Genomic DNA, 14,409 nt, shown 5'->3' on the forward strand with positions numbered 1-14,409 from the left:
AGAGACTAAGGTGTGCCTAATCCACGTCATAGTCATTGCAGTTACTTGCTATTTATCAGACAGCTGGATGATTAATAAGGATGACAATAAGAATCAATGTCTTGAGTTGTGGTACTAGAGAAGACTATTTGAACATAACCATGGACTGCTAAGAGAGCAAACAGATTTGTCCTGGATAGGGTGAAACCAAGTTGCTCCTTAGAGGTAAGGATTCTGAAGCTCCATCTCACATACTTTGTGTATGTTGCCAGGAGGGACCTGACCTTGGAGAAGGCTATCATTCTTGGAAGAGTAGAGTGTCAGCACAAGAGAAAGAGACCCTGGAAGAAATGGATTGATACAGTGTCTGGGTAATAGGGGCAGGTGTGTTGGAGACAGTAAGATTGGCTCAAGATAGGACAAAGTTTGGAGGTAATTGTACATAGGATCACTATGAGTCACAGTTTATTCGATAGCACATAATCACAACATGAAATACAGACTGGATTAATTTGGATACACTGGAATAAATAAAATATAAACAAATCAATCCCCCCACTTCTTATAGTGTAGTTGCTGGAAATACTTGAATTAAATGCATGGCTCCTATTGTGTTTCTGCTGGGCAGTGCTGGACTGGATTTTATGAACTCTCCCAGCTGCAGAGGCTTCAATTTCCCCACTAGAGGGAGCTAAGTTCTAGCTTCAGGAAATGGTTTTCTGCAAGTCCATTCCTCTGCTCCTGAATGCACTCTTTCCTACAAGAAAAAGGAAAGAATTCTGCTTTTCACTTGGGTTTAATTCTACATAATTCTATGATTTCCTGACTTTTGTTTTATATGAAAGTGAAGCCAAAATAGAAAAGGGAAGAGACAGACAGGCTCACTACCCTTTCTCCATGAATAAAACCAGAGTTTCTATGAGTTCTTTGTTGAGTTATGACAGCTTGCAGTTGGTTTGCTGAAGGCTTCCTTGGAATTATGTCTGCACTCTGTGCCACACACAACATGTGGTGTGTTTGTAGCTGCAGCTGAAAGGGTCGGTTGCCCAACTGCACCTCATTCCTCCAGCTTCAACATTCTATCAACACTGCTGTAATTTCTTGATTGCTTGTCTGTTTCTCCAGTGTACAGCAAGCCCTGGGAGAGCAACAGCTATGTCAGTCTTGTGCTCTTTCATGCTGAGTACCTCCCACTAAGCTTCTTATTGTATTCTCACTAAAAGGATTTGAAAAAAAAATTTGTATTATATATATTAGAAGCAGGAGTGGCATCCACTTCCTCAATGACATGCCTCTGGAAACACTATGAACTTTGAGAAACGACTATGGTTAGAGAAAGGCTTCAGGTCTTTTGTTCATAGGGTCATTATGAGTTGTGCTCCATTCGACGGCAAGCAACAACAACAACAACATATATGTATAAATCTATTGTCACCTTTATTTACAATAGGCCTATTACATTATGTTACTATATTTTATAATCTTGTTAGCTGACATCAAGTCAATTCTAGTGCTTCCATACACAGGACAAAATGCTGCCTGTCCTGCACAATCGCTACAATCAGTTGGTCATCAGACTGGTTTGGAACAGACTTTTCAATGGCTAATCATGGGAGCCTCGCTTCCTACTCTAGCTTTAGCCTGGAAGCTCTACAGAAACCTGTTCAGCAGCATAGCAAAATACAAACCTCCATATATATATTTAATGGTGGTGCAAGGAAACACATACAAGAATTAGACCTGGGTCTCCAGAATAGGTGAGAATTCTAACACTGAATCACCTTTACTCCCATAGTTGTGTTAGCATTATATCATATAATGCAGTCCTGCTCATGAGAGTTTTGTATCATGGTCCATTATACATTTTTTAAATGGTCTCTACAGTAGCATAGAAGCCCTGGTGGTACAGTGGCTAAAGCACTTGTCTACTAACCAAAAGGGCAATGGCTTGAACCCATCAATCACTCTATGGGGGAGAGATGGGACAGTCTGATTCTGTAAAGATTTATCATCTTGGGAACACTATGGGGCATTTCCCCTCTGGCCTGTAAAGCTACTATGAGTTAACACTGATCTTGGCAATGAATTTGGTTTAGTTTGGATATACAGAGTATTGGTACTATACTTTCTCCAAGCTTCCTTCTGTTAGAAGCTTTTTTCCATAATCACCACTTTTTCAGTGACTTTTATTACAAGGTGAAGGGAAAGTCCCATCAGCCCCAGCACGTATTTCCAGGAATCCAGGTCACAGAAAATTGGAAAGAAAGATCAAGGATGTTGGCATATTCCATGCCATTGCTTGCTTATCAGGCAGCTTTTCCATGGATGGATTCCAGTTTCCTTTAGTGCCCTTGGGATTCAATCAATCTGTAGTGGCATAGTCCATAGGGGTTTGCAGTGCTAACCCAGATGCTATGTCTAATAGTTCGAATCCACCAGTTGTTCAGTCTTTTCCTGTGTGAAATACAGCTTTGGAAACCTGCTGACGGGTCATGTCTGAGCCGGTTCCACCTCCACAGCAAAGAGCTTGAGTTTAGACTTGTGGCTAATGGAGACTGTCTCTCTTGTCAGAACATGAAGAGGAACTGGACCAAGAATTTGAGCTGGAGACTGACACTTTGTTTGGAGGACTGAAGAAGGTATGTCCTGGACCCTTGATAAACTTTTAAACTTCCAAAGCTGGTTACAATATTTAGTATTACCTTTGTATTTAGTGCTAATCCTGCCAAAGTATTCAGTAGCATTTTGGAATTAGTAAAATATTCTTTTGTAGCATTATACACACACTGCATTAGGTAAGGTGTTCTTCAAGGTCATTTATCTTTTTTGTTCTCTGCTCTGTTAAAATACCATTAATTTAATTATACAACCTTGTTAATTAATAAAACTTCACTTCCATAAACTTTAGGACGTTTCCCACCCCCCCCTTACTTTATCATATCTATTAGAGTCTAATGTGGTCCCCAGCTTCTTAACTCTTGGCAACTATTTTTGTTTTTTTGTGGTGTACTGTTGAGTCATAACTGACTCATAGCTGGCACTGAGGTAGGTTTTCAGAGGCAGTTAGTCACATGGGAAGAGATTGCCCATCTTTCTCCTGCAGGACAGCTGGTGGATTTGAACTGTGTGCCTTCAGGATTGCAGTGTAGCTTCTTAACACTAGGCCATTGGAGCTCCCTAGAAGAATGTCTTTATCCTTTCTGCTCCTAGTGCTACTGGTCATCTACACTGTTGCAGAATACACTGCCCTTTCCACTCCTCTACCCTTATCTTAGTCTCCCAGTGCTGCTGTAACAGAAACACTACAATTACATATCTTTAAATAACACAAGTTTCTTACAGTTTAAGAGGCAAAAAGTCTGAGTTTAGCTCATAGCTCCAGGAGAGATGGCCTTTCTTTGTCTATTTCAATCCTTAGAGTTCCTGAGTTTATAGACTTGTCTGCCTCTGTCCACTTCAGATAGAACCCCTTTCCCCACTGTGCTTGCTGATCTCAGTGTCTCTGCTGCTCTTTGTATCATTCAGAAGTGATGAGCTTTAGGACCCACCTATTTTGATTAGGACCCATCTCTTTAACCTAACGAAGGAGATGACTTCTAAACAGGATGATACCCACATGTATAGAGATTAAGATTCCAGCACAGAGTCTTGGAAAACAATATTCCACCCTCCCCGCCTGGTGCTGCTGTGACAGTGGGCTGGCTCATTAGCCCTCAGCGGCAGTTCACTCTGTGGCTTAGGTAATGAGCACAGTGCCCATTGTCCTGATGGCACACCTATGCCCTTCTGGGTGTGACCACTAGTGCTTCCATTCTTATATAGTATTTTATGTGAAACTACCAGAACCTTCTATTCCAGGAAGGAGGTGTTAGATTATATTTTCGCTCAAAGCAACCTTTTTCTTTTGAGGAGATTCTTCTCATTCTTCTACTTTAGTTTTCTAGTAATTATTGGAGTGGTCAAGCCCCTACTCATAGTTTAGCTCAAGCCTAGTCACTAGCTGAGTATTCGTTTTTTTCCAAGTGTCATAATCAGTTTAAGAAGTCTTGTTACTCTAAGTGCATAATCTAATACCAGGTCTATTGTAAGTTGAGCCAGTTTTAGTCGGCTTTATTGGAGATATGTAAAATGCTGCTTGGATTTTACATCTTGAGCACTTGATTTATAAATAAGTTTTTTAAGGCAGTTCATTTCCAAATTGGGTGCTGCCTGTACTGTTGTTTCCTCTTGACAGCTGAAAAATCTTGCTTAGAATTGTGACAAATTTACCTTGATTTCTATTTTTTTTTAAATTTTCTTAAGTAGCCTGTCTCTTTTCCCATCTCTGAGCAGAATCCCTGTATTGGGTTGTTGTTGTTAAGTGCCGTCGAATTGCAGGCGACTCATAGCGACCCTATGAAGGAGAGTCCTCAACGTTTGGTTGTCTTTCATCCTCTCTCCATGTTCATAGGGTTTCTGGAGGCAAGCTGTTATGGAAGTGGATGCCACTCACAGGTTACCACTATACAGCAAGTGGATACACCAGGGCTATACAACCTGGAGGAATGTTAGAACAAAAACAATGAAAGACAGGCCCATGGGCCCCGTATTAAAAGTCACCCACCTTTGGCTTGGTAGCATCACTTTCTGTCCACTGGGCCAGCTGATCTCTCTCTCTATGTTGATGTTATTGCTGTTAAGGGCCATCCAGTCACAGGCGACTCATAGCGACCCTATGAAGGAGAGTCCTCAATGCTTGGGTGTCTTTCTTCCTCTCTCAAGGTTCATAGGGTTTCCGGAAGTTGGTGCCACTCCTGCTTCCAAGCTTGTTTAATCTGGGAGTGCCACCCCAATCTGGCCGCATTGGGTAACCAACCATTAACGCATTTGACACATCAGTGTCACAGTGTTCAGCTTCACAGCAACCACAAGTTACCACTATACAGCAAGTGGACACACCAGGGCAATACGACCTAGAGGAATGTCTGAACAAAAACAATGAAAGACAGGCCCAGGGGCCACAGATTAAACATCACCCACCTTTGGCTTTGTATTGGGTAGAAGACCTATAATTGGGAGTAGGAAAATGTCCTACCATGAATGAGATGCCCCCTCCTGGCTTATGTTGCTTTATTCACCAGATGTGGTGGTGTTGTTATGTGCTGTTGAGTCGCCTGTGATTCATAGTGACCATATGTACAACAGCCTTAAATCCCACTCTATCCTGTGCCAATCTCACTGTCTCAGACACACCCACCCCGATTATCCCAGTCACTGGATCAATCCACCTCAAACTGGGTCTTCCTCTCCTGTGCTATCCCTCCACCCTCCCAAGCATGACATCCCACTCCAAGGAATGGTTCCTCTGTGCAACCTGTCTAAAGTATGTCAGATAAAGCTTCAGAATCCTTGACTCCAAAGAGCAGCCTGGCTTCATCCTCTCTAGGATGAATCTATTTGTTATCCTAGCAATCCATGGGATATTCAATACTCTTCTCCAACACCACAGCTCAAAGGCATTAATTCTCTTTCTTTCATCCCTAATCATCATCCAGCTCTCTGGTGCATATCAAGTCATTGAAAGGCCATGGCCTGTCTCAGGTGCATCTTAGCCTCCAGACTGACATTGTTTCTCTCCAGGACTTTGTAGAGTTCTCTGACAGAAGACTTTCCCCAATGCAATACGTTTTTTAATTTTCTGGCTGCTGGTACTAATAGTGTTGACTGTAGAGCCAAGCAAGCTAAAGCTGTTAAACATCTCTATCTCTTCACCATCCATCCTGATGCTGCCAGTTGGCCCACTGGTGAGAATCTTTATCTTCTTGACATTGAGCCTCGATCCATACTGAAAGCTGCAGTCCTTGGCTCTCTGCAACAAGTGCATCAGGTCTTTCTCAGTTTCAGCAAGCAGGGTTGTGTCATCTGCATAATGCAGCTTGTTAATAGATCTTCCACCAATTCTGACACCACACTTCTCACAGAGTGCAGCCTCTCGGATAATCTGTTTTGCATACAGGTTGAAAAGGTATGGAGATAGGACACAGCCCTGGCGTACACCTTTCTCAATTTTGAACTATGCAGTGTTTCCTTGCTCTGTCTGACAACTGCCTCTTGGTCCAAGTATAGGTTTCACATTAGAACGATAAAGTGTTCTGGGATTCCCAAGCATGATGATATAGTATGGGAATAGATAAGACAGTGGTTGAACCACATGATGACTGCAATTAATGTACCTAATCTGTACATGTGAAGATTGTTGAAATGCCAACTATATGTATACACACATAGATTTTTGTGTGTATATATACCACAGTTTAAAAAAAAACACCCCATGTCAGTTGTATTTGAGAGGATTTCTACACACCTTTCCCCATTTAAGAGGGTTCTACCCTTGACAGGAGGATGGACCTCTCCTGTGGGATTTACTACCTCCGAAAACCCATAGGAAGGTCAGCTATGGGCTGCTTTTCAACTTTGCAGCCAACAACAACAACAACAACAACAACAACAACAACAACAACAACGACACCCTCATGTCTTACACTTTCCTATTTCTTACCTTTCCCTCTTTCCCCTTGCTTGGAGTGCCCCTCACCCCTTCCTGTCTCGTCCTCACTAACTGCTCAGAGCTCTGCCAGCCAACTCCCTCCATCGAAGTATTGGCTGGAGCCTTACGTTGGTCTGAATATGCATGTGGTTCCTGATACTTCTCTGCCTCATCTCATGTCCTTCCTTCCACAAACACACCTTTCCTTTCTGCCCCAACACACCTTTTAATGTGTGTTTCTATGCTTAAGTCCATGTTGATTGCTGGGATAACTGTTGTGAACCAGTTAGACAAATTTTCCACCTTAATTTCTCTTAGTGGAGAAAGAAATAGTTAATGAACAAATCAAGTAGTTTCAAGTTGAGTTAAAGTTGAAGGAAATAAATAGGGTGATGTGACAGTGATCCTTTGGCGTCTAGCTCTTTCACTCTGCTATGAGAAAACTAGATGCACAAACTTACTTGCACTGTCTCTCCCACATTAACATATCAGCACCACTAGGGAAAAATTTGGATTCTGTGATTTCTGTAATTCCAGCACTGGGCATAGGCTAGATGAGTTTTCTGTTGGATTGAAGCATGAACAACACTGCACTCAGTTGCAACATGGAAGTAAAATGCCTCAGTCCTAGGTAGGTATTTGGGAGCACATGCAGCTAGAAGGTGCCTTCTAATCAGCCCCTGGCTCATAGCAGCCCCAAGTACAAACAGACAAATTGGTGCCAAGCCCCTGCCACCCCCGTGATTGATTGAATTGGAGTCCAATTGGAGTCCAATTGGATTGGAGTGGACTGGAAGTTGTGATCCATTGGATTTTCAGTATTCAGGTTTTCTCTCTTTTTTTTTTTGTTATTTGTGCTTTAAAGGAAAGTATATAGAGCAGAGTAGTTTCTTATTCAACCATCCATCCATACTTTATTGTATGACATGAATTATAATATCCCCATTGTAATCACGCTCTTTCAGACTATGTACCTGTCTGTGTCTTCCTGTTGTTTAATGATATTATGCTGTAGTTGGTAAGTCCTGTCAAGGTAATTATGATTAACTGTAATCTTATGGAAAGCAGATCAGAACTGTCCCCTGTGTGGTGCCATCCTCCTGATCTCTGGCATATTAAATCCTGTCGTTGTAATCATTGTGTCAGCCCATCATGTTGAGGGGTTCCTCACATTGGCTAACCTCTCCTCTCTTTGGCTTATTATGCTGATCACCCCCTTATTACATATTAACTTTCCTTTTTTCATCCTAATATATCTATCTATCTAGTATCCACCTTTTGATTTTTTTCCTCCTCAACTCTCACATCTAGTAAACCATCAACAAATGAATGTCCTTCTGTTTTTCGTTTACTATGCAAAGGCATTTGACTGTATGGATCACAACAAACTGTGGCTGACTCTGAGGAGAACGGGAATCCTAAAACATTTGATTGTGCTTATATGAAACCTATACTTGGACCAGGAGGCAGTCATCAGAACAGAACAAGGAAACACTGTACGGTTCAAAATTGGGAAGGGTGCACACACAGGATGTATCCTATCTCCATACTTTTTCAAACTATATGCGGTACAGATCATCCAGGAATCTGGACTCTATGAGGAGAAATGTGGCATCAGGATTGGAGGAAGACTCAACAATCTGCATTATGCAGATGACACAACCCTGCTTGCTGAGAAGGACCAGAAGCACTTGCTGTAGAAGATCAAGGACTACATCCTTCAATATGGATTGAGGCTCAATATCAAGAAAGCAAAGATTCTTACCACTGGGACAATTGACAGCATCATGATATATGGTGAAGAGTTTGAGATTGTTAACAGCTTTAGTTTGCTTGGCTCCACAGTCAACACTCTTGGCACCAGCAACCAGGAAATGAAAAGACAAATTGCATTGGGAAAGTCTGCTGTCAGAGACAATGTTGGAGACAATGAGACTGGCACAGGATAAAGGATATTCAATAATCTTTTTAAAAAATTTAGTTTATGTTAGACTGCATACAAAATTTATATACAATGTGCTTCATATATATTGTGTTTCACATATTCACATTATGTTTCATACAATCATTCCCATACATTGTGTTTTATAAAATTAATCACCATTGATCTATGCCCACTATTGCCTCATCTTTTCAGGTTAATTTTGGAGCTTTCCTAATTCCTTCACCCTCTTTCCGTACCCACCATGACCCTGCAGTTTCTCTCCTTCCCCTCTCAGCCCTCAGCACCTATGTGTCCCCCCTTTTACCTCTTTCTACTTTTCTACACATTTAACTAGTTATCCTTCTATTTTTATAATAATGGTCTTATGCAGTACTTGTCCTTATGAGATTGAGTTAATTCATTAGGAATAATGCTCTTTAGTCTTTTGCATGTTACATAGTATTTTTCAAAATCCTTGATTCTAATTGTTGCATAATATTCTTTTTGATGGACATTTGGCCTGTTTCTATGTTCTTGCTATTGTGAATAGTGTTGCTATGAGCATTGGTGTACAAATCTCAATTTGTATTTCAGTTCTGTTTTTCTCAGGGTATATTCCTACCAGTGGAATAGCTGGGTCATAAGAAATTTCTATGTTCAGCAAAATTGAAATGGGAGGCATAGATAGTTCTTCCTGATCTCAAAACCTACTTACAAAGCTGAAATAATCAAAACAGCATATAACACACACTTAGACAAATGGAACAGAATCAAGAACCCAGAAATGAATCCATCTACCCATGTTCAACTGGTATTCAACAAGGAAATAGAAACTGTCAAATGAGGAAATGACAGTCTCTTCAATAAATGGTGTAGGCAAAACTGCACTACTATCTGCAGAAAGCTGAAGCAGGATCCATGTCTCACACCATACACAAAAATCAACTTAAGGTGGATCAGAGACCTAGGAGTAAAGCCTGAAACTATAAAGATATTAAGAGACAAAATAGGCCTAAATTTAGGAGGCCTAGCCTATACTATAAATGGATTGACAAATGCAGCCAGAAATACATAACCAAGACAGGACAGCTTGTTCAATATGACCTTCTAAATGTTAAATCATTGTGTGCATAAAAACCTTTTTTTCAGGGTGAAAAGAAAACCTGCTGACTAGGAAAAAAACATTTGATATTACCATTGCAGACAAGGGTCTCATAACAAAAAAATTTACAGAATATGATGTGAGCTCTACAAAGAAAAGACTGACAACCCAGTTACAAAATTGGCAAAAAAACATAGGAAGATGTTTCACAGAGGAAGACGTTTGGATGGCCAACAGGCACATGAAGAGATGCTCAAAATCACTGGCAATCAGAGAGCTACAAATCAAAATCACAATGAGCTACTACCTCACCCACGTAGGACAGCAAGTAGTAAATGTTAGAGAGAAAGAATGGAACTCATACACTGTTGGTGGAATTGTAACATGGGGCAACCACTCTAGAAGTTTGATATTTCCTTCATTATTCTTTAGGGCTACATAGTATCCCATTGTGTGAATGTGCCATAGTTTATCCATTTTTCTTTTGATAAGTACTTAGCTTGCTTCCATCTCTTTGTTATTGTAGATAATGCTGCAGTGAATATGGGTGTACATAAACATGTTCATGTTGCAACTCTTTTCTTTAAGGTATATACCTAGTAATTCAATCACTAGACCAAATAGTATTCCCATTTCCAACTTTGCACAGAAGCCCCAAAATATTATCTGCAATGGCTGCACCATTTTATAGTCACCAGCAATGTTTGAGAGTTCTGCTTTCTCCACATCCTTACCAGCATTTTTATTTTCTTCTGGATTGAAACAGTAGTTTTAATGTTTCTATTACTGCTGGGACAATATCTCATTATTGCTTTGATTTGATCTTTCTAACAATTCATAACTACAAACATTTCTTTATGTGTTTATTTGGACATTTGAATGTCTTCTCTGTGAAATATCTTTCATAGCCTCTGCTCATTTTGTAATTGGTTTGTCTTTTTATTTTTGAAGTGTTGGAGTTTTTAGTACATTTCACAACTGTGTCCCTTGTCATATATATTGTTGTGAAATATTTTTTCCTAATCTATAGGCTCTGTCTTTTAATGTACATAAGGATTTAACTTTCTAGATGGTTTTAGTAATACAGTTTATCTTCTGATGTTTGTGAATTTTTGGTCTTGTTACTCTGATTATTGCATATGTCAAGGCCTTAATGTTTGTCCCTGCTTTTCTCTTATGATATTTGTGGTTTTAAATTTTATATTTAGATCCTTAATCCTTTGAGTTTGTTTATTTATTTGGTGTGCAATGTGGCTCTTGTTACAGTTTTCTCCAAATATATATCCTGTGTCATTAATTGAGTTTTGCATATAGATCACCAGACTTTCTTCTTTGTTTCTATTGGTCTGGCAGGCCCACTGAAATTTGTTCAACATTTCATGATAGCTGTTCAAGTGCATTGCTCAACTGAGAGATGGGTAGTAGTAGCTATAAAGAATTCATTGTTTGAATCAAAATATGGAGAGACTACTGTAGACTCAAATTATTGAGCAACAGTGATGTCAGTTTGAGGACTGAGGTGTGCCTGGTTCAGGTCATAGTCTTTTCAGTTACTTTCTATAGGACTGAGAGATAGATGATGAAAAAAAGATGACAGAGGAAGAATTGATGCTTTTGAACTGTGGAGTGGGAGAAAGGTACTGAATATCCCATGGACTGCCAAAGAAACAAACAGATATGTCTTGCATTAGGTGCAGTCATAATGCTTCTTGGAGGCAAAGATAATAAAGCTTTGTCTCACATACATTGGCTTTGTTTCTAGGAGAGCCTATGCCTTTGACATCCTGCTTGGAAACGTAGAGGGACAGCAAAGGAAAAGATCTTCAAACAGGGGGATTGACACAGTGACTGCAGCAATGGGCTTGAATGTGTCAGAGTTTGTGAGGACGGCACAGGCTAAGACAGGGTTCAGATTTATTCTTCATAGGGTCACTATGCGTCCTGCTGACTTGACTGCCCCTAACAATGACTGTGGGCACCAGCTGCTACTGGGAGAATCTGGCCATTACTTGAGCTGCAGAGAATAAGTAGGGTTTGACATTCGAGGAGGAAATGCTATTGCAGTGGGTCTTAGTGTGATTCGAAAAGGGAAGGATGTGGTAGAGGGACAGTGATTCAGATGAAACTACATTTAGGAGGTGAAAAGGGATTGGGCATGACCATCAGCCCTCCAATTTTTTGATGATATTTGCGTTTTGAGGATTGTGTCTAAATCAAAGAATGCCTTTGAGCCTTATAGTTTCTTTGGTGAAAAGCTGACTGAGCTTGCTCAGATATCAGATGTGGCGGGGGAGCTTGTGTGGGTGTGGCTGTTAAGGGCTGTTCAGATGCCATATGCTGTGATTTTGACATTGTGTTTTATAAGGTCTGCTCTTGGAGTCTGTGGAAGAGGAAGTTCCCCTCCACCAGCCTCTGCAGGTTTCCTTGGGCCTCTGTATGGCAAATCAATGCCTCTCCAGTTCCAGTTGTTCCCTGTCTTAATTTTTCACTCACTCACTCACTCATCAGAACTGTCTCCCAGCTGATCCTCCATTGAGTTTCCTAGGCTATAAATAGCAGAAAAGGTGGTTGATCATCTTTCTGCTTCAGAGCTGCTGGCAGTTTTGAACTGCCTGAGAGACACGACATTTGAGACAGCAGGACAACTCCTTATGAATGACACCACCAGAGCTCTCTGTGTGGCTACCACCCCTCACTAATCTTTTCGCAAGTGGTACCAGAGAGAAAAAAGAGAACCTCTTAGTGCCCACATTCTCTACTTGATGTAGTAAATTTATCTCCAGGCTGTAGAGCCTGAATCAAACTGATGCAAAGGTATAATCAGGTTGTGTTGTCATTAAACTTTCCTTTTTATTTTTATACCTGATTCAGGGTACTGATTCATAATGTAAAGAACACAAGCTTTGGAGTTGGGTGAACTTGAGTCCACTTTATCTCCTTTGAACCTCTGTTTTATTGTGTGGAATTTGGAAAGGAAGGGCGTGGAGAAAGAGAAGATGGATATAAACCACTAGCTTGTGTATGCATATTATGGAATAGAGGCTCAGCACACGATGCTGTGGTTACTATTATTTTTTTTACCCCATAATTGATGCTATAATTCTTGCTGTAGAGCTGACAATTGCTTATTTCCTCTCTGTGCCGAAGAAGTGAAGTTCTCCAAGGAAATATTTTAAACACTCAGCTAAAAGAAGAGGATTGTTATTTAAAGGAGCTCTAAAAAGATTATAGTGTACTTTGAAGGGTGTCACAGGTAATTTTTAATTTTTTTCCTGAGAAGACCTTTTCCTGTCCAGGTTTTAAAAATTGGGACATATGGTAGGTAAACACTTCTTTCAAAAGCAGACGGTCCGTGGATGGCTGGATGGTGCAGACAGTGAACACACTTGGCTGCTCACTGAAATAATGGACATTGGAGTCCACTCAGAAGCTTATTGAAAGAAAGAACTGGTGATTTACTTTTGAGAAAAATCAACCGTTACAAACATATTGGTGGTTAGTTCTACACTGACATACATAAGTTCAAGCTGCTGTTTGTCTTGGTGTTTGTAAAAAGAGCAAGATCTGTGTGGGGTCAGCCATATCTGACCTTTACCAACATCACAAAGGGGAACTGTCCCCATCAACAGCAGCAAACCAGTTCCCATGAAGTTAGACCTATCTCCCATGCTCCGGTACCTCTTTATACTCATCTCAAGACCAATTTACTGCTTTGCTGGGTCCAAAATCTGATACGATGGTTTGTAGACCATGCAGAACCATGTTGGGGAAGTCAGAAGGTTATAATCCATGAAAGTAGCAGAATACAGTCAGGACAGCTTCTGAAATGTGCATGCAGGCACCTCAGCCTTGAGCCTCATGGCTTTAGACCAGTGTTACAAAGTTCTCAGTCCTGCCAATATTGGCTGTCTCTCTTCCCCCAGAACTGTCCAACAAACTTGGGCAAAGGCTCTTAGCTTTGCCCTGGTTTTGCCTGTTGGGGTGGGTCAGGGCGGAAGTAGCATCGAGCTCTGTCTCATGCCAGGTCTCTCTGGTCCTTTGCTTTGGTTATGGCTGCTGCTTCCTTAGGTGTAGCTAGAGCAAGAATGTCTGATCCTGAAGGACATCCTGCATTTTCTCTTCATCTTCTCTTCTTCACTGGTGGAGAAGGTCTAACATGCTGCTGAAGCCATTCAATTTATTGATGAGACAAGCCAACTCCTTTGTAGCTTAGTGAGATTGGCCAGTTGTCTTATGGATAGGCTAACACACCTTATTTACATATCCCAGTCCACCCACATGGCAGAGTCAAGTTCAGTGGCTAGGAAAGCCATGCCCCACAGTGTTTCACTCACTCATCAGAACTGACTGACAGTTGATCCTCACTTGGATTTCCTAGGTTGTAAATTGCATGAGTGGAATGTTCCCATCTTTCTACTGAATAACTGCGGTTGGCTTTGACTTATGTCAGTCAGAAGCACCTGGTAACAGGTACAGAGGTACCACCAGTGAGGACTTTTTCTTGCCTGTGAGAAGGTTTAGGAAACTTGGCTGCTTATGTAGTTGAATGAGGAGGGAAAAAAAAGCAGCACTTACCTAAAAGCGGAGGAGCCCTGGTGTGGATGGTTAAGTACCTGACAATGGTTCAAATCTGGCAGCCATTGCACAGAAGTAGATGTGGCGGTTTATTTCTATAAATATTTCACATTATTAATGTAAAATGGTGCAACTGCTGTAGAAGACAATTTTGCTCTTTTTTAGAAAGCTAGGAATAGAGATACCATTTGAGCCAGCAATCCCACTATTATGGAGATATCCCAAAGAAGTAAGAGCTACAACACAAATAGAAATACAGCCACACTTATTGCAGCACTATTTATAATAGCAAGGAATTGGAAA

The 14,409-nt window shown here is 40.8% G+C and overlaps 1 protein-coding gene across 1 annotated transcript in view; it reads left to right on the forward strand.

The window, feature by feature from the left end:
* HHAT (hedgehog acyltransferase) overlaps nt 1-14,409 on the forward strand; it is a 569,769-nt gene that overhangs the window by 17,078 nt on the left and 538,282 nt on the right. The window contains exon 2 of the mRNA XM_006888008.1: nt 2,551-2,618. Coding sequence (XP_006888070.1) covers nt 2,551-2,618 — 68 coding nt within the window. The remainder of the gene's footprint in view (nt 1-2,550; nt 2,619-14,409) is intronic.

This window comes from Elephantulus edwardii, unplaced genomic scaffold (assembly GCF_000299155.1).
Source record: "Elephantulus edwardii isolate Elephantulus edwardi_28Jun2011 unplaced genomic scaffold, EleEdw1.0 scaffold00063, whole genome shotgun sequence".
In the NCBI taxonomy this organism is placed as follows: Eukaryota; Metazoa; Chordata; class Mammalia; order Macroscelidea; family Macroscelididae; genus Elephantulus; species Elephantulus edwardii.